General features: G+C 42.8%; 3 protein-coding genes across 3 annotated transcripts; 1 reads left to right on the forward strand and 2 right to left on the reverse strand.

The window, feature by feature from the left end:
• The first annotated feature begins 757 nt into the window (after nucleotides 1-757).
• LOC129774314 (uncharacterized) lies at nucleotides 758-9960 on the forward strand. The gene is made up of 3 exons (XM_055778030.1): nucleotides 758-1058; nucleotides 1167-2011; nucleotides 9880-9960. The coding sequence occupies exons 2-3, from the start codon at nucleotides 1187-1189 to the stop codon at nucleotides 9958-9960; spliced, it is 906 nt and encodes a 301-aa protein (XP_055634005.1). The 5' UTR covers nucleotides 758-1058; nucleotides 1167-1186.
• A 3030-nt stretch (nucleotides 9961-12990) lies between these two features.
• On the reverse strand, nucleotides 12991-13968 carry LOC129774316 (uncharacterized). Its single transcript, XM_055778031.1, has one exon. It carries the CDS (start codon nucleotides 13966-13968, stop codon nucleotides 12991-12993), a length of 978 nt encoding a protein of 325 aa, XP_055634006.1.
• Nucleotides 13969-15470: 1502 nt separating this feature from the next.
• On the reverse strand, nucleotides 15471-18284 carry LOC129774317 (uncharacterized). Its single transcript, XM_055778032.1, has one exon. It carries the CDS (start codon nucleotides 18282-18284, stop codon nucleotides 15471-15473), a length of 2814 nt encoding a protein of 937 aa, XP_055634007.1.
• Nucleotides 18285-19143: the final 859 nt, after the last annotated feature.

A 19143-nucleotide genomic window follows, 5' to 3' on the forward strand; every position in this document is an offset into this window, starting at 1 on the left:
TATCGTCATCACTCGGTAAACACTGGTGGAGCGAACAGCCAAACAAAACGGCCCTTTTCAGGGCCAGCGAATCATTATCAAAGAGTTTAACGATGTAATTCTTCAAACATATCCAAAATCAACAGATAACCTAACGTAATCCTACGTCAACTATGCGGTCGTGTCTCGGTTACAACCTTTCTGTGATTTTTTTTGTTTAATAATAAAATCGCAATTAAAAATAGGGAATTGGGGTCAAAAATTATGGTTATATGTATGGTATGAAGTCAAATTTTTGAAAAAAAATATCCAGATCTTTTTTCTGCATAGAGCTACCCTATTCGGTATTAAATGTATGGTTATCGGTATCCTACCGGTATCATATATAGTTTACAACCTATTCTCATACCTACCAAGTATTTTGAGTATAATTTCATCAAAATCGGTCGAGCCGTTTCGGAGGAGTTCGATAACAAACACCGTGACACGAGATTTTTATATATATATATAGATATTGACAAGTCTTTTGAATTTGTTTGTTATTACTAGTATCGTGACTCCTTCAACCATAACCGTAACTACTGGGCTGCTTTGCGAGGCGCTTACCAAGATGAGTTTGATTCTGATCAGAAAATGTATCGTTAAAAATCGTTTTGGTGGCTTGTACTGGTGCTTGGGAACTGTCTAGGGTTTGGTATTATGAGCAAGAATGGGTATTGTCCTTCTTCGCCGATTGCCCGAAGTAACCAGACGAAGGAAAGTCGCGTCCAAGTTCCGTTATCGGTTACCGCGTGATTGTTGTTTTTTTGCCACTGAAGAGTTCATTTCGCTATCTGGATAGTGAGTGAAGTGCCCTGCCTGCAAGTGGATAGAGGCTTTCATCCTCGGAAAGCCAAGCATTGGTTTTTGTTTTGTCGCTGCTTCGCCGACATTGGAGATTTCGCCGAGTCATCGTGCCAACAGTGACAGTGCGGGTAAGCTTTCACCGACGACTGTGTGTAGTGGTGTCGTAGGCACATTCCCACCACCAACGAGCTTTCAGCACGCTGCCGTTCATCTGCACTGGAGTGCGTTCATAGGTGAATAACATTAAATATACTGAGAGAAAATATTTAATAATTAGAAGTTTTTTTTTTTGGTTTTTGTGAATTATTTTATTGTGAAATATTGTTTAAAAAAATACTTAGAATATAAGTGAAAATTTAAAATGGCAGAGAGTGGGGGACCTTCGGATATGGAGGTCTCTGACTCTAGTTCCCTCCTAACGGATAAAAAAAAGTCACTCAAACGTGTTCCAAATACGGAAGATACTTCTTCTGGGGACGAGTCAGCTAACCCTACCAAGCCTCCCTCCAAAAAACTAGCAAATCTCCCATCTGCCCTTAACGATCCCACTCTACCTTCAACCTCGTCTTCTCCCTCTGTTCTTCCCGCTCCTTCTCAACCTTCGCCTTCCCACTCTCAATCCCCGTCCTCGCCTTCCCCCTCTGTTATTCCCACTCCCCGTGTAAAGGTCTATCCAGAAGATGCGCCCGGAACTGGTCCCTGGGTTGTTTTCTTCAGGCCTAAGCCAAATGGAAAGGCGTTGAGAGTCATGCAGATCGCGAAAGATCTGGCAAGGTATACCTCCGTTTCGGAAATTTCGAAGGTTAGACCAAACAAATTGCGAGTTGTCGTGAATGATCGAAAAGACGCAAACAAGATTGTTGTCGATCAGCATTTTACAATTGAGTATCGGATCTACATTCCCTCTCACATAGTCGAAATTGAGGGTGTGATAACCGAAACGGGCTTGACGTGCGAATACATTACGAGTGAAGGTACCGGCCGTTTTAAAAAACTGCCCTCGACGACTGTTAAGATCTTGGGTTGCCGCCAGCTCGGAACAGTCTCCCATGAAGGAGAAGAAAAGAAATTTACGCCGTCCAACTCGTTTCGAGTCACCTTCGCTGGTTCAGCTCTCCCTGACTACGTGATGGTAGATAAATTGAGGTTAGCCGTGCGACTTTTTATTCCAAAGTCAATGACTTGTGTAAAGTGCAAGTCAGTTGGTCACACGGCTGCTTATTGTGCCAATAAAGAACGATGTGCCACTTGCGGAGAACAACATGAGGGGAAATCCTGCAGTGCGACTGAGCATAAGTGTCCATATTGCGGGGGATCCCCACACGTGCTCTCAGCTTGTGAAACATACAAGGCTCGCTGGGAGAAACAGAAGCGCTCTTTGAGGGAACGCTCTAAACGCACTTTCGCAGAAATTTTAAAGGGCGCTTCTCCACTGGCTCAAGAACAACAACCAATCAATATACACAATGTCTTCGCTACGTTGCCAGTTGACGAAATGGAAGCGGATACAGCTAACGGGGGTACGCTGTTTATTTCTCAAGGGAATCCCCGGCGCAAAAATGTGACCACTCCCAAAGTTCAAGGACAAGTCCCTCCGGTGATACCCCCTGTTAGCTTGCCCAAAAAATCGAGTGCAGCGGATAAGCAAAATCAGGTCCCTCCTGGCCTCCGTGGTAATAGTTCACCTTCGAACGACCCAGCACTCGAGGGGACATCAAAAACCCCAACTGTCCCTGTTTTTCCGTCAAGTTCAACTTCCCAATCGGGATTTATAAAGTTGTCTGACCTTGTGGATCAAATCTTCACGTGCTTTAATGTTTCCGACTCCATCAGAACCATTGTCACCGCAATGCTTCCAGTACTAAAGACAATTTTGCAGCAATTGATGCAAACATGGCCCCTCCTTGCAATGATTATCTCTCTTGATGTCTAATTTAAATAGAGAGGTCGGAGATATCACTGTTTTACAGTGGAATTGTCGTAGTCTTATCCCTAAATTGGATACATTCAAATTTCTAATTCATAAACTCAATTGTGATGTTTTTGCTCTATCCGAAACCTGGCTCTCTTCTCAAAATGATCTCTCTTTCCACGATTTTAATATAATACGCTTGGACCGCGATGACAGATACGGAGGGGTACTATTGGGGATCAATAAGTGCCACTCATTTTTTCGAATTGACCTTCCATCTATTGGAGGGATCGAAGCTGTTGCTTGTCATGTAAACATCAGAGGCAAAGACCTCTGTATTATCAGCTTGTATTGGCCTCCGAGAGCTGCGGTTAGCCGCAAGCAACTTGTTGACATGTGCTCACTCCTTCCTGAGCCACGATTAATCTTGGGAGACTTCAACTCTCACGGAACTGCCTGGGGGGAACCGTACGACGATAATCGTTCGTCGTTGATATATGACCTTTGTAACAGCTTCAATATGACCGTTTTGAACACTGGGGAAACAACACGTGTACCTAAACCTCCTGCTAACCCAAGTGCTCTTGACCTCTCGCTTTGCTCGAATTCACTATCGTTAGATTGCAAGTGGAATGTAATCCAGGATCCCAATGGTAGTGACCACTTGCCAATCAAAATTACTATCACCAATGGGTTGAATTCTTCTGAATCAATAAACATGGCATACGACCTCACAAGACACATTGACTGGAAAAAATATGCGGACGCGATTGCTCTAGCCATCAATTCCAGAGATGGTTTGCCTCCATTGGAGGAGTATAACTTCATTTCTCGTTTGATCTATGACAGCGCGGTTCGCGCTCAAACGAAACCCATCCCAGGTTCCACTATTCGTCGAAGGCCTCCCAATCCATGGTGGGATAGCCAGTGTTCCAAGCTTTATGGAGATAAATCGAATGCATTTAAAGCTTTTCGGAAACGTGGAACCATTGAGAATTTTCAAACGTATTTGGACCTTGAAAATCAATTTAAAAACTTGATCAAAGGGAAAAAACGTGCTTATTGGCGAAATTTCGTGGGAGGTTTGTCACGAGAAACGTCAATGAAAAAATTATGGACAGTGGCTCGAAACATGAGAAATCGCTCTTCATCCAATGAAAGCGAGGAATATTCACATCGATGGATTTTTAATTTTGCACGAAAGGTTTGTCCCGATTCCGCTCCTGTGCAAAAAATTGTTCGAGATATACCACATGATAGGTGCGATCTTGATTCCGAGTTTTCGATGGTAGAATTCTCTCTTGCTCTGCTTTCATGTAACAATTCTGCTCCGGGATCGGATAGAATTAAGTTCAACTTGCTGAAAAACCTCCCTGATGTGGCGAAACATCGCTTGTTGAATTTATTCAATCGGTTTCTGGAGCATAATATTGTTCCAGATGATTGGAGACAAGTACGAGTTATAGCTATTCAAAAACCCGGAAAACCCGCGTCCGACTTCAATTCGTACCGCCCAATAGCAATGCTGTCTTGTATACGGAAATTGTTGGAGAAAATGATCTTGTTTCGCCTTGATCGATGGGTTGAAACGAATGGCCTACTCTCAGATACACAATATGGGTTCCGCAGGGGCAAGGGGACGAATGATTGTCTTGCGTTGCTTTCTTCAGAAATTCAAATGGCTTACGCCGAAAAAAAACAAATGGCTTCAGTATTCTTGGACATAAAGGGGGCCTTTGATTCTGTTTCAATAGAGGTTTTGTCAGACAAATTACAATCTCGGGGTCTGCCGCCTCTATTGAATAATATGTTATATAACTTGCTTTGTGAGAAACATTTGAACTTTTCTCACGGAGATTCGGCAGTAAGTCGGGTCTCTTACATGGGACTCCCCCAGGGCTCATGTTTAAGCCCCCTTTTGTACAACTTCTACGTAAGCGACATTGACAATTGCCTTACACAAAATTGCAGCCTAAGACAACTTGCAGATGATGGAGTGGTGTCTGTCGTAGGATCAAACGAATCCGACCTGCAAGGACCCTTACAAGATACTTTGAACAATTTTTCAACCTGGGCCATTGGGCTAGGGATCGAATTCTCCACGGAGAAAACAGAGATGGTGTTTTTTCTAGGAAGCATAAACCAGCAAAACCAAAGCTTCAACTTTTGGGTAAACCGATCACTCATGCTATGTCATATAAGTATCTTGGGGTCTGGTTCGACTCCAAATGTACTTGGGGGGCCCATATTAGGTATCTGAGTAAAAAATGCCAACAAAGAATAAACTTTCTCCGTACAATTACCGGCACCTGGTGGGGAGCCCATCCCGAAGATCTTATAATGTTGTATCGAACAACTATTCTCTCAGTGATGGAGTATGGCAGTTTCTGTTTTCAATCAGCTGCCAAAACACACCTCATTAAACTCGAGCGAATTCAGTATCTTTGTCTCCGTATCGCGTTGGGATGTATGCCCTCAACGCATACCATGAGTCTCGAGGTTTTGGCAGGCCTACTCCCACTTAAAGATCGCTTCAATTTATTATCTCTTCGGTTCTTCATCCGGTGTAAGGTCATGAACCCATTGGTGATCGGAAATTTTGAGCAGCTGATCGAGCTAAATTTTCACTCCGGATTCATGAGTTCATATCATGAATTCATCTCCATGCAGGTTGATCCTTCTTCGTATATTCCCAACCGTGTTTGTTTCCCTGACTACATCAATTCCTCTGTGCATTTTGATCTGTCCATGAAGCAAGATATCCATGGATATTCAGATTACCAACGATCGAGGATCGCTCCAACGATCTTCGATGAAAAGTATGGGGGTATCAATTGTGATAATATGTACTTTACTGATGGGTCCACTATAAACGAGTCCACAGGATTTGGAGTGTTCAACGAATTTTTTAGCACCTCACACAGTCTTCAGAATCCTTGCTCAGTGTATATTGCTGAATTGGCAGCAATACATTGGGCGCTGGACAGCGTCGCCTCACGACCTGTTGAACACTATTACATTGTAACGGATAGTCTTAGCTCTGTCGAAGCTATCCGTTCAGTGAGGCCGGAAAAGCACTCGCCGTACTTCCTTGAGAGAATACGAGAAATTTTGAGTGCTTTATCCAGACGCTGTTATGTCATTACCTTTGTTTGGGTCCCTTCACATTGCTCAATTCTGGGTAATGAGAGGGCTGACTCATTAGCAAAGGTAGGTGCAATTGAAGGCGATATTTATCAGCGTCAAATCGCCTTCAATGAATTTTATTCTTTAGTCCGCAAAAATACCATAGTTAACTGGCAACGCAAATGGAACGAAGATGAATTGGGCCGGTGGCTCCACTCGATTATCCCTAAGGTTAGCCTTAAACCATGGTTCAAAAGTCTGGACTTGAGTCGGGACTTTATTCGCACCTTCTCCCGACTCATGTCCAATCACTGTTCGTTAGATGCGCTACTCTTTCGTATTAATCTTGCCGACAACAATCTTTGTGTTTGTGGCCAAGGTTACCACGACATCGAGCACGTTGTTTGGTCGTGCGAGCTGTATCTTGTCGCCAGATCGAATTTAGTAGTCACCCTTCGGGCCCGAGGAAGGCAGCCCATGGTGCCAGTGAGAGACGTGTTGGCTCGGATAGACCTTGATTACATGTCCCAAATATATGTATTCCTTAAAGCTATCGATCTTCGTGTGTGATTGTCCTTATACCCTTAGTTTTTCCTTTTCCTTTTCCTTTGTGAGAGATCGGATCCCTTCTTAAGAATAAGATGAAATGTAAATACATATTAGATATAAGATAGGTTTAAGAATTGAGTGTGATGAGTGTGATTGAGAGTGTGAGTGTGATCATTGTCAACATATCCTCATATCCCCTCCTTTTCCTGAAGAAAATATGTCACCCTTCTAAACTCGAGTTGACCGCGAGTAATCGGTTTCCTATATTATTAACATTAGAATTAAGGAAAAATGTATATATACTAGTAACAATACAGTAAGGAGTTCGGCTCCTTTAAACCTATGTAACTGAGCCTGTAAAAATAAACGATTTAAATAAAAAAAAAAAAATAATGGGTATTGTCAGTCTCCAAGAAAAGCCACAACAACTCGGAAACAGCTCCTCTCCTCTAAGCGTGTTGATGCCGATATAAGCGCCTTTGCTCAGTCCTGGTGCTGTTAAAAACGTAAAACGTCATGAAGGTCTTTCTGTGAGAGGCAGATGAGTAGGTCGCAGGCTTTGCAAGCCGCAACACAATGAAAAAAAGAAACGAATGATACCAGGGTACGTTTATGAGAAGGTATCCTGGACTCGAAGTGTGTCCGACACGATTCACTTATACACTCTCAACTATGACATCATAGCTTTGACGGAAAGCAGCGATTGCAATGCAATTCATAGCAAGTGTTTTTTTTGACGTAGAACTACGTCTTTCAGGAAGGGTGCCAAATCAGAAAACAGGTCACGTTTTTATGAAATAACTAATTACTAACTTCACTGTAATTATTAATAAATTAATGTAATAAATGTAATAATTAATAACTATTAATAACTATCTTCACTGTGAACGAATTTCCATGATTTGCATACCAATCGAATCGGAAATTCTCTAAGATTTGTTTGATATGCTATACATTACAATTCGCCAATCTCTAAACGGTTTAAATTCATGAAAACTGAAGAACTTCCTTTTTCCCATACATTTGTTCTGCCGATTTGTGTGCTAACTCTATCCGTATTTCAAATGCTTATAACTCGAACATTTCTCAATACATCGGAAAGATGTTTGCATCAATTGATAGGAAATATTTCTACGCGTCTGTCACAATTAATAAAACAGTATTTTTCATGAGATGAACAATTGAATAACTGTAAAATGTCCAGCGTTATCTAAACGCCCTAACTGCCAAGTTTTGATTGGCCCGAATTACGGTTTCCCCAACACAGACTTCCAAATCGATGTACCTATGGAAATCCGCTTTGCAATCATACATGCAAGTAGGGGGTATTTTTGTTCTCATCGAGCTGTGTTTCCCAAACACGGACTTCAAAATCAATGTGCCTGGGGTAATCCGTTTTGTCAAAACATGCAAATCGGGTGTATTTTTGTTCCCACCGAGCTGTGTTTCCCTAACACGGACTTCAAAATCAATCCGCTTTGTAAATACATGCAAGTCGGGGGTATTTTTTTGGTTTTGAGTATTTTTGTATTCGCTTGTCGTTGTGCAGATCGGAATATGTTCCCCTTTAAGGTACTTTTAAACAGAGAAGCCTGGAAAAATCGTCATTTCAGATACAGTCTAGTAGCGTGTCCTAGATACAACTCCTTACAATACGTGTTTTGCTACATTTTATTTGAAAATATGTCAATAATACGTAGATAGAGGAGTTAGTGAACCATTAAATTTTGAATAACGGAACTAAAGGGTGTGTCACATCAAATTGCATCACGGAAAAAAAGCTGTAGAAATTCGCCCAGTGGACCGATCCTTTTGAAAATTTTAGACAGTAAAATAAAAACTATTAAACAACTTTTGGCATTTTCTTTTTATTCATACTTCGAGCCCAAGCCCGTATGCTCGCACTTTCCTCTTTACCCCGTCCATAAGGTTCTGTACAACGTCAGGTTGTAGTTTTTTTTAACAGAAATCCATTTTCTCTTGAAGTCCGCCTCCGATTTGACAACTTTTGGGTTCTTTCGGAGGGCCTGCTTCATAATCGCCCAATATTTCTCTATTGGGCGAAGCTCCGGCGCGTTGGGCGGGTTCATTTCCTTTGGCACGAAGGTGACCCCGTTGGCTTCGTACCACTCCAACGCGTCCTTTGAATAGTGGCACGAAGCGAGATCCGGCCAGAAGATGGTCGGGCCCTCGTGCTGCTTCAATAGTGGTAGTAAGCGCTTCTGTAGGCACTCCTTAAGGTAAACCTGCCCGTTTACCGTGCCTGTCATCACGAAGGGGGCGCTCCGCTTTCCGCAAGAGCAGATCGCTTGCCACACCATGTACTTTTTGGCAAACTTGGATAGTTTCTGCTTGCGAATCTCCTCCGGAACGCTGAATTTGTCCTCTGCGGAGAAGAACAACAGGCCCGGCAGCTGACGAAAGTCCGCTTTGACGTAGGTTTCGTCGTCCATTACCAGGCAATGCGGCTTCGTCAACATTTCGGTGTACAGCTTCCGGGCTCGCGTCTTCCCCACCATGTTTCTCCTTTCGTCGCGTTTAGGAGCTTTCTGAACCTTGTATGTACGCAGGCCCTCCCGCTGCTTGGTCCGCTGGACGAATGAACTTGACAAATTCAGCTTATTGGCGACATCCCGGACCGAACTTCTCGGATCACGTCTAAACTGCTTAACTACGCGCTTGTGATCTTTTTCACTGACGGAGCATCCATTTTTGCCGTTCTTCACCTTCCGGTCGATGGTTAGGTTCTCGAAGTATCGTTTTAGTACTCTGCTGACCGTGGATTGGACGATTCCCAGCATCTTACCGATGTACCGATGTGACAACTCCGGATTCTCGAAATGAGTGTGCAGGATTAATTCACGACGCTCTTTTTCGTTCGACGACATTTTTCCAAATTTACGAAAAATGGACAGTGAAGCATGGCCAACGTGATCTATACACTCTTATCTGATTATAAGCGAAAGCTGAAGATATAATTCCTAAAAATTAAATTTCTACAGCGCTTTTTCCGTGATGCAATTTGATGTGACACACCCTTTAGTACCCAGGATGTGTTGTTTCTGTGTTGCTTTTTAAAGTGGTCTTTTTACGGCGGCCCGACTGCGAAGGAATATATCTAAAATATTTCTATTTTCAGATAACTCTATGGCTCGATGTGTGGCACCCGGATGCGTGAGTGTTTAGCCATTGATACCCTGGCTCGAGTCCAACTGGGATCATGAAAACATATCCCACAAATTATCATTCCATCGATCCCCAAGAGATGTGACTATTCGGATGAAATGGCGATTCTTTGGACAGGACCTAAACAGCAATACTAAACACATGTACATTTGCTCGCTTCACTTCAGTCCAGATTGTTTCATTCATATCGATGGCTTGGAAGTACAATATCCTCGAAAACTGATACAAACAGGTAATCCGTATTGTAGTTACAATTATTACACAAAAATGTTTATTTTTAGCTGTTCCTACTGTCAGAAAGGCCAACGATTCTCATGCCTCGGGAAATCAAAACGGACGGCTCGCCGAAAGATCTTGATTGACATCAAGCAAGAGTAAAACATCATAAATCATCCATAACATCCGCGGAGTTGGTCCTGTTTTCTAATGGGACGAAACATGACTATCCCGAGAGAGATATTCCGTCAAATGAAATATCAACATCTCTAATAAAAAACCTAGTGATTCTGCTAGTTCTGAAAGCTTAATTCAAGCACTGCAGTTGGAGGTATCGGAGAGCTACAGAGAGCTTCAGGAAGCTAAACTCTGAATTACCGAACCACAATTTCCCCTAGGTTTAGAACTAAATAAATTATCTTTACGCAGCAATGAATAAATGTATAAATTTAGCTAAAATACAATAGAAATAAACTTATTTAGACAAATTCATTATACCGCTCCATGATACTTGCAAAGCTAACACGTCACAGCCTCACTGTTACTGATGCACTAGTCAGTCCAGACTACCTTTTCATAAACGTATCCTGGAATGATACACAATAAATATTGTGAATCAGGCCATTTTGTGAGACGTTAAGACAAAATAAATAAACAAATAAATAAATAAATAGTTTTTCGGACAGCGTTATACATTTTCTCCTACAACTTCATTGGAAAATTGATTCAGTGGGGCACTACCTCATAGAATGGATCAAACCGATGGCCCATAGTGAACCTTATTTGTGTTTTTCCTGCGTTGTGAATTACCATAGTCAAACGAATTAAATCAAACGTTTTTTTTCATTGCACACGAGTCGCAACTTATTTCCATGCATGCTATGGACAAACATGTGCTTGGCCCTTAGAAAGTTCCCGGTGGCCACATCCTGATTTCGAAAAGAAACCCTCGCCGCGCCAACCTTCGCGAAAATAAAACTTCGCTTCGGCAGCACGCAAAAATCACTTTCTTGCTACCTTCACGCTCTGTTTGACGGATATGGCCACACTATCATCTGCCGCAAAAACGTGTTTCTCTCCGTTTTGATAAGAAAATGCATTCCAACCGATCGCGAACCGACATCATCTCCAGCGCATTTTTCCTGACTGCTATTGCTACTTTTCTTGCTCTCTTATACAACTGGTGGTGATATATTGGCGCTAGCGCGCTTCAAATTCCTTATCATGGCGTTTTCAACTCCTCCACAGCGATGACCACCAATATCGACACCCACTCTAGGCATCAACGGCGATCGAATGCGCGGCGCACCGTGAAAAGGTGAAACTTGTGAAAACACATTCGGCTAGCTCAACATGCAGGAAAAAGTGAATTCCGAAATCGAAAACTTTTCACCGCCTATCGGAATCGGTTGTTGTTGGTGGTGGGTTGCGTTACAACACGTGTGATGCTTTTCATTTCTAAGATTTCATCTGTTGTCGATGGGAGGTTTCACTTCAGAAGTTGTATGATGTAGTTGGAGTGCGTAAACGTTTTTAACATGTTTTTTTTTTGATTAGAACATCCATCGGTATGTTGTGACTCAGTCTTTCTACTTAAGCCGACAGTACTATTCCACAGAGTTTTCATACCAACAAAACTACCAACTAATTAACCTACGGAGGATGGTCTAGAAAGCAAAACCATGTTTGCCAACAACAGTTGGATATCCAATAAAACTTGTGGGATTGATATCAAATCCGCCATCAACAGACACACAGCTTTTCATTGATAGGAGTTGAGCCGTGGCTGATAAATATTCATTGTATCGTATTCGTTGAGTGAGCATAGAAAGGCACGTGCGAATGAAGTAAAAGTTTACATTTTTCACAACTGGCAGGTCTAATTGAGCTTTGAGGGGTAATTGATTTCATTGTAACATGTGGTTTTTTATTCCATAAATCTGAAACATCGCTACATAAGTATAAGCATTGTGTAAGTTTACTTTTTCCTCGAAAAAACATAAAAACGTACTTGACTCGAGTCGAGTATTTGACATAATTTATACAAATTTAGCAGTTTTCTTTATTGGTAATCTATGCCATCAAAAGTAATGCCCATCGCTAGCTATATACTCTATCCATCTCTTGAAAATTTCTGGATGCCACGCAAATAAAAGCTCATTTTTGAAGACGAATCACCAATCATCAAGCCATTTCTTACATTTTTGTAAGAAGATAAGCGCTACTCAACAAGTGCGTGTCCCGTCGATGCAACGCAACGCATTGTATTCTTTTCATTTTCCATTCGTAGAACAATGAGGAAAAAGAGAGATGGAGCTTTGATTTTAAGAATGTTATTTGATCGACAAAAATGCATTGACAAAAAAGTGCCCATTGGTATATTTTTTGCAATCCAATGCATTCAGAAATCGTTCAGTAATCGATGTGCCATCCTTTAAATTTCGGCATACTGTTCACAACGTTTCATAGGTGCTTCGGATCAAGATCTTCCTTCCTCTCACTTCCCACTCAGACCCATAAAAAGTTCGTTGCTTCCCCTATGTTTCGCGGTGCCTCAAATACCTGTATGTCGTTCCTGAAGTTACTCTTTGCTCCATACACTTGCATGCCTTTTTTGTTGAAAAGCTCATACTTGAACCCGTTAGTCCAGAGAACTTTCATTAAATACTCTACCGCCTTGTCTGAAGCTCCTGAACAAACTTCAGCCTCTTTGATTAATTCCTATGTGATGGACGGTATTCGGAATTGTTTCCGATAATTCACAAGAAACACAATTTTACGAAAGGACACTTTATTTCAACGGACACTACATTTATTGGGGACAACTATTTTACGACTAACTAATTTAAAATCTGTGGTGGCGAACGAAAGCTCATCAGCTGTGTTATGCTGTTGTATTGGTGAATTTCTTGTTGATGTAACTAAGCGAGATCGACGTATAGCCTATTTCGAAATGCAATCACAGGGTTGAACAGCAATTGATTTCGGGCGAAATTCAATCGTCACTCACCCGTTGCTTATTAAATACACTAACTACTAACTCAACTCAACATCGCCGCCACCTTGAAATAATAATTTCAACATCTACCTACATCTAATCTTACTACATTGGTTCTGTTTACATAACACAAAAACGATCAATACAATTTTGATTTCATCACATTTCTACAAACATTTTAAACATTGTTCGCTGCTTCCATCTCTGGTGCATCATAAGGTAACAAACAAATCTTCGTTATCGGTCGTTTAAGTATTCCTCGAGCTGTTTGCAGTGTTACCACTCGGATGAGCTGATCTGGACCTGGATGCGCTGAAAGGATTCTGCCGAGTGACCATTTGACTGGGTGTTGAAATTCATCCACAACGACTACAAGACGGCCTACGTTGAATTCGTTGTTTGGTTTCCTTCTGGTGGTGCATCGTTGCATTTCTTGGAGATATTCCTTTCTCCAATGGTGCCAAAATTGTTGGTAGGTTTGTTGCATTTTTTGATAGTGATCGAGTCTGTTCAACGGGAGATTTCTGACGTCGATTTCAGCTACTGTCTGCATGGTGGTTCCAATCAGGAAGTGAGCCGGTGTTAGGCAGGCGAAGTCGTTGGGATCTTCAGACATCGGAACCAAAGGACGGGAGTTCATTGCAGCTTCGATTTGAGTGAGCACCGTAGACATATCCTCGAATGACAGACGAGTGTTTCCCAGCTGGCGATACAGATGTTTTTTGGCGATTTTCACGGCAGCTTCCCAGAGCCCGCCGAAGTGCGGTGCTCTAGGTGGATTCATGTGCCAAGTGATGCCTTCGTTCGTGCAGACGGTGGAAATGTGTTCGCATGATTGTTGTAATAAACGGTGAACTTCTGCTAGGTGGTTTTTCGCCCCCTCGAAGTTCTTTCCATTGTCCGAGAAAATCTCGGCAGGGCGTCCTCGGCGAGCGACGAATCGGCGTAATGCGGCTATGAAAGCTGGAGTAGTAAGATCACTGACGAGTTCTATATGGACTGCTTTCGTGCAAAAGCAGACAAATATGCTTATGTATGCTTTCATGGCGGCTGCACGTCTGTGGGTGGGCTTCAAATATATTGGACCAGCATAGTCCACTCCAGTGCTCGAGAACGGACGGCTTTGAGTTATGCGATGAATGGGCAGCTGTCCCATTTTTTGGTTTTCAGGAACGGGATTAGCTCGGGCGCACCGATAGCATCCGCGAATCACGCTACGGACTAGTCGTCTTCCATTTATGGGCCAGTATTTTTCTCTCATTGTAGAGAGTGTGAGGCGGCCGCCACCGTGGATGAGTTTCAGGTGGTAGTGCGTTGCAAGTAGGCGAGAGAAGGGATGGAAACTGGGCAACAATATTGGGTGTTTTGTGATGTAGGACTGATCGGACAACCTCAACCTCCCTCCCACTCTTATGATTCCCTCAGGGTCAAGGAAAGGGCATAACAGTCGTGTTTTTGAATGATTGGATACCGCTTGGTTTGCTTTTAGGTCACGGATTTCTTCTTTGAAAGCATCTGCTTGGGTAAGTATGATGAGGGTCGATTGAGCTGCGTTTAGTTCTTCTACCGAAAGACACAAGTCAGTAGGAATGCTGATTGCTGTTGACTGAGGAACTATTCTGGATTGGAGGCATCTGATAAATCGGAGACAATATGCAGTAACTCGAAGGAGACGATTATAACTAGAAAATCTGGAGAAATATTCGTTGCATGTTGATTGTGTTGCGGATAATGCGACAACATTTTTTCTTCGTTCCTTTCCGTTTTCAGGGTAGTTTGTGATATTCGATCTTGGCCATTGATTTTCAGGTAACGCTAGCCAAGGTGGACCATGCTTCCATGCGGCACTGTCTATGAATTCATCCGCTCTCATGCCGCGTGATACAAGGTCTGCGGGATTTTCCTTTCCTGCGACGTGATTCCATTGCGACACGCGCGTCATATTCTGGATTTCCGACACTCTATTCGCAATAAATGTTTTCCAGGTATTTGGTGGAGCCTTTATCCATTGCAAGGTCACAGTAGAGTCTGACCAAAGGTAAGAGGCAGAGATTTCGATCTGCAGTGCTTGCTGAACTCTGGCATGGAGTTTTGCGCCGAGAGTTGCTGCGCATAATTCTAGTCGTGGGAGGCTTATTCGCTTGAGAGGAGCAACACGGGATTTCGCTGCTAGTAGTTGGACGGAAATGTTGCCCTGGGTATCAACACATCTTGCGTACGTGCAAGCGCCATAAGCTGACTCTGAAGCATCGGAAAAGGTGTGTAGGTGGACTGTTGATCGCGGAAGCATAGCGTAACGGTTTATACGGAATTCTGTCAATGATGGTAGATGTTCGTAGAAGTTTTTCCACTTCACCACAATGCCTGAAGGTAATTCATCATCCCATCCACATGATTCCATCCAAATGAGTTGCATAAGAATTTTTCCTTGAATGATGACAGGAGCTATCAAACCCAAAGGATCAAACAACTGAGCGATAGCGGATAAAATTTTTCTTTTTGTGATCATCTCATCTTCCCGTTTGATGTTGGCATCGAATCGAAACAGATCATTTTGTGGTTCCCAGCTTATTCCCAGTGCTTTTACCGTTTCACCTTTGTCGAATTTCATAGTGGATTGCATACCAATTTGGTCTTCTCGTAAGCCTCGTACGATTTCTAGTTTATTCGAAGTCCATTTTCGTAAATTGAAACCTCCTTTTCCTCCTTTTCATTGAGTTCCTGTCGCAGCTTCATGGCATCTTCCACAGTCTGAGCTCCCCCAATAAAATCGTCCATGTAAAATGATTTTCGGAGAGCCGCACTACCGGCTGGATACGATATTGCTTCATCGTTGGCAAGCTGAAGTAGTGTTCGGGTAGCGAGAAAGGACGATGGACCAAGACCGTAGGTAACGGTTTGCAGCTCGTATGTACAAATGGGATCACACGCATTGAATCTCCATAAAATGCGTTGAAATGGGGTGTCATTTGGATGTAGGAGTATCTGGCGGTACATTTTCTCAATGTCCGCCACCAATGCCACAGGAAATGTGCGGAAGCGTAGGATGATGGATAGCAGATCATCCTGGATTACTGGTCCTACCAATAAGCCATCGTTCAGGGAATGGCCGGTGGAAGTTCTAGCGGATGCATCGAACACTACGCGGACCTTCGTGGTAGCGCTCGATTCTTTCATTACGGGATGGTGAGGGAGGAAACAACCTTTGTAATGTTGGGGTTCGGTAGGCAACACCGCCTTCATTTGGCCAAGCTCTATGTATTCTTCAATGAATTTTCGATATTCATCTTTCAACGCTGGATCACGCTCCAATCGTTTCTCCAGTAGCAAATATCTACGAAAGGCACAATTTTTGGACTCTCCTACTATTTTCTCAAATTTCGGGCGACGAGGGAGACGTACTACGTATCTTCCTGTCTCGTTTCTCATAACGGTAGCGGAGTATAACTCCTCGCATTGCTTCTCTTCCATTGAGTAATTTGGCTGGTCTGGCAGGTCTTCAATTTTCCAGAAACGTTCTAAACTGTCCTCAAGTGCTACTAACGAAACGGTGGTTACAGTGCATGATGAGGTTCCATTATCGGGTCGGGTTATATCCGCTGTGCCTGAGACCAGCCAGCCGAACACACTATCTACTAGCAATGGGAGCGGTTTAGGAAGTTGAATATTTGCTGAAGTCTTGAGACAGGAGAAGAAGTGCGCGTTTCCAATGATCATATCAATTCCAGACGACTTGTTGAAATTGGGGTCAGCGAGGAATAAATTTTTGGGAAGTTTCCAATGCTCAATAGGAATATCTTGAGCCGGCAACTGGGGCATAATGTTATTCAGCACTAGGAAATCTACATTGAGTGCGAAGTTCTCTTTTCTTGAACGGATTTCCGTGAACACAGATTCTGTAGCATACTGGGGTTTATTTCCGACACCATGGATCGACACATTTACTCGTTTTCTTCTCAATCGAAGTAATTGAGCCATTCGCTCCGATATTATGTTGGGTTGGGAACCGCAATCGAGAAGTGCTCTGGCTAAGTGCTCATTTCCGTAGCAGTCTACGACAATCAGTAAAGCGGTTAACATAAAAGTATTTTTACTGCGCTCATGCAACGGGAAACTATATTCTGCCTCACACGGATCAACGGCTGATGGAGTTGAACGAGCAGGATTTTCGCAGGGTGTAACATTCACTTGAACAGGCATACTGGGAACACGGGTGGATGGAGATGGATTCTGATCGGTTGCTGATCTGTTTACATTGGTGCTGAATGCTGAATGTAGCAGTGAATGATGACGTTTCTTACATATTTTGCAGGAATATTTTGATGAACAATTTCGTGAAAAATGATCCGAACGAAAACAATTCAGACACAGACGTTTCGCGTTAACCACCTTCATTTTTTCAGTGATGGGCATTTTGCTGAACTTCCAGCATTTTATAAGCGGATGATGCTGATCACAAGCGTAACATTTGGCGGACTGGTTTTCCACTGCAGCATGAGAATAATAATTGGAATGAGCTGATTTCTTGTTTATGTGGCAATTGTGGGAAGTGGAAGATGACTCCGTTATGAGCTGATGGTTAACTGAGATGGACTCCAAGACTCTCATACGACGCTGGAGGAAATCTATTAAACATGTGTAGGTTGGTTTCGTCAATGTTGAAGCATGATCTTCCCAAACCTTAAGGGTGTCATCATGCAAACGTGTACATAAGAGGTGCTCCAGCATCGAACTCCAAGCACTAATAGGCTCCCCAAGTTGCTCCAGTATCTTTACGTGACGCTCAAATTCGTCCACAATCCCATGCAAAGAAGAAGCTGATTCAATTTGCATCTTTGGCGACTCAAACAAAGCTTGCAAATGACGTTTTTTCAGAAGATATTCATTCGCATATCTGTTGACGAGTGCTTCCCAAGCCAAGCGATAATTTGCCGAACTGATCCCAATTGATTCGATCAGTTGGGCGGCCTCTCCCTTCAAAGCAGCTTTTAGGTAGTGAAATTTCTGGACTTCAACGACCTCAGAATTGTTGTGAATCAGGGCCTCAAAGGTGTCATGAAACGCAAGCCAGTCTTTGTAATCTCCAGAGAACTCAGGTAAAGAAATCGTCGGAAGCTTCAAACCCTTTAGAGTGGAAGGTGCAGCGTTACGAGGGAGGTTGTCTAGTACATCAATAGGAGGAGGAAGTTTGGATTGCAGAAAGGCTTTTATTCGGAAGAATAGTGTTTCAAACTCAGAGCGAATTTCCATATTTCTCACCCGTTCTTGTTCGTTGTCTGCCATGTCTTCTAATGCCACTTGTATTTCCTCCATCCCATTGCAAATACCATCCAAATGCTGCAGCCTTACAGCGACCTCGAGCTTGTCCCGTTCCTCGTCGTACTGCGTCATGAACTGGTCCGCTCGGCCGAGCGACGCTACCATGGTTTCTCTCCGCGATCTCAGTTGCTGCTTCGTGCGACGATCCTCCATGGCGATGATAAAATCGAAACCAGAAGCACGATCTGTCAATAATAAGACCTGGTAGCACTGACAAAAAACGTAAACTTCTTGGAAAGGTCCTCACCTGACCAAGGCAAAGGTAATGCCTTGTATAATTGTTTTAAATATTCTGCCACAATCGTCCGCTTCCGTTCAATTTTCGCCGTTCTTGTACCTGTATTCAACAGGCCTTGTATTTTTTGGAAAATTACAGGAAATCCGGTATTTGCCGATGCTGACTATTGGTGAATGCTGTCCTTTGCTTGTCCAACAGGATACAATGTTGAATACCAGGGGGTCCTCAATAGGATCAATCGCTGGTATTGTCCCGGTCGAAAAGCTCCTTTGTATCCTGAATGGAGGTCTGTGGTCCTTTGTTGAATTTGAATACCAATGGCTACAATGCCATTATCCTGGTCACGGCACCAAAAACTATGATGGACGGTATTCGGAATTGTTTCCGATAATTCACAAGAAACACAATTTTACGAAAGGACACTTTATTTCAACGGACACTACATTTATTGGGGACAACTATTTTACGACTAACTAATTTAAAATCTGTGGTGGCGAACGAAAAAGCTCATCAGCTGTGTTATGCTGTTGTATTGGTGAATTTCTTGTTGATGTAACTAAGCGAGATCGACGTATAGCCTATTTCGAAATGCAATCACAGGGTTGAACAGCAATTGATTTCGGGCGAAATTCAATCGTCACTCACCCGTTGCTTATTAAATACACTAACTACTAACTCAACTCAACACTAGGTTATCCTACCGTTTTGTCTCAAATTCCGAACAGTCTAAAATTCCGAACACTTCATTTTTATATGTAAATATACTGAACTTTA

This window comes from Toxorhynchites rutilus, chromosome 3, assembly GCF_029784135.1.
Source record: "Toxorhynchites rutilus septentrionalis strain SRP chromosome 3, ASM2978413v1, whole genome shotgun sequence".
NCBI lineage: Eukaryota > Metazoa > Arthropoda > Insecta > Diptera > Culicidae > Toxorhynchites > Toxorhynchites rutilus.

Coding starts and splice junctions, on each gene's coding strand:
- LOC129774314 (XM_055778030.1), top strand. CDS start 1,187: ATGGCAGAGAGTGGGGGACCTTCGGATATGGAGGTCTCTGACTCTAGT. Junction 2,012..9,879: donor TTCCAAAGTCAATGACTTGT/GTAAAGTGCAAG, acceptor GTTTATTTTTAG/CTGTTCCTACTGTCAGAAAG.
- LOC129774316 (XM_055778031.1), bottom strand. CDS start 13,968: ATGGGACAGCTGCCCATTCATCGCATAACTCAAAGCCGTCCGTTCTCG.
- LOC129774317 (XM_055778032.1), bottom strand. CDS start 18,284: ATGGAGGATCGTCGCACGAAGCAGCAACTGAGATCGCGGAGAGAAACC.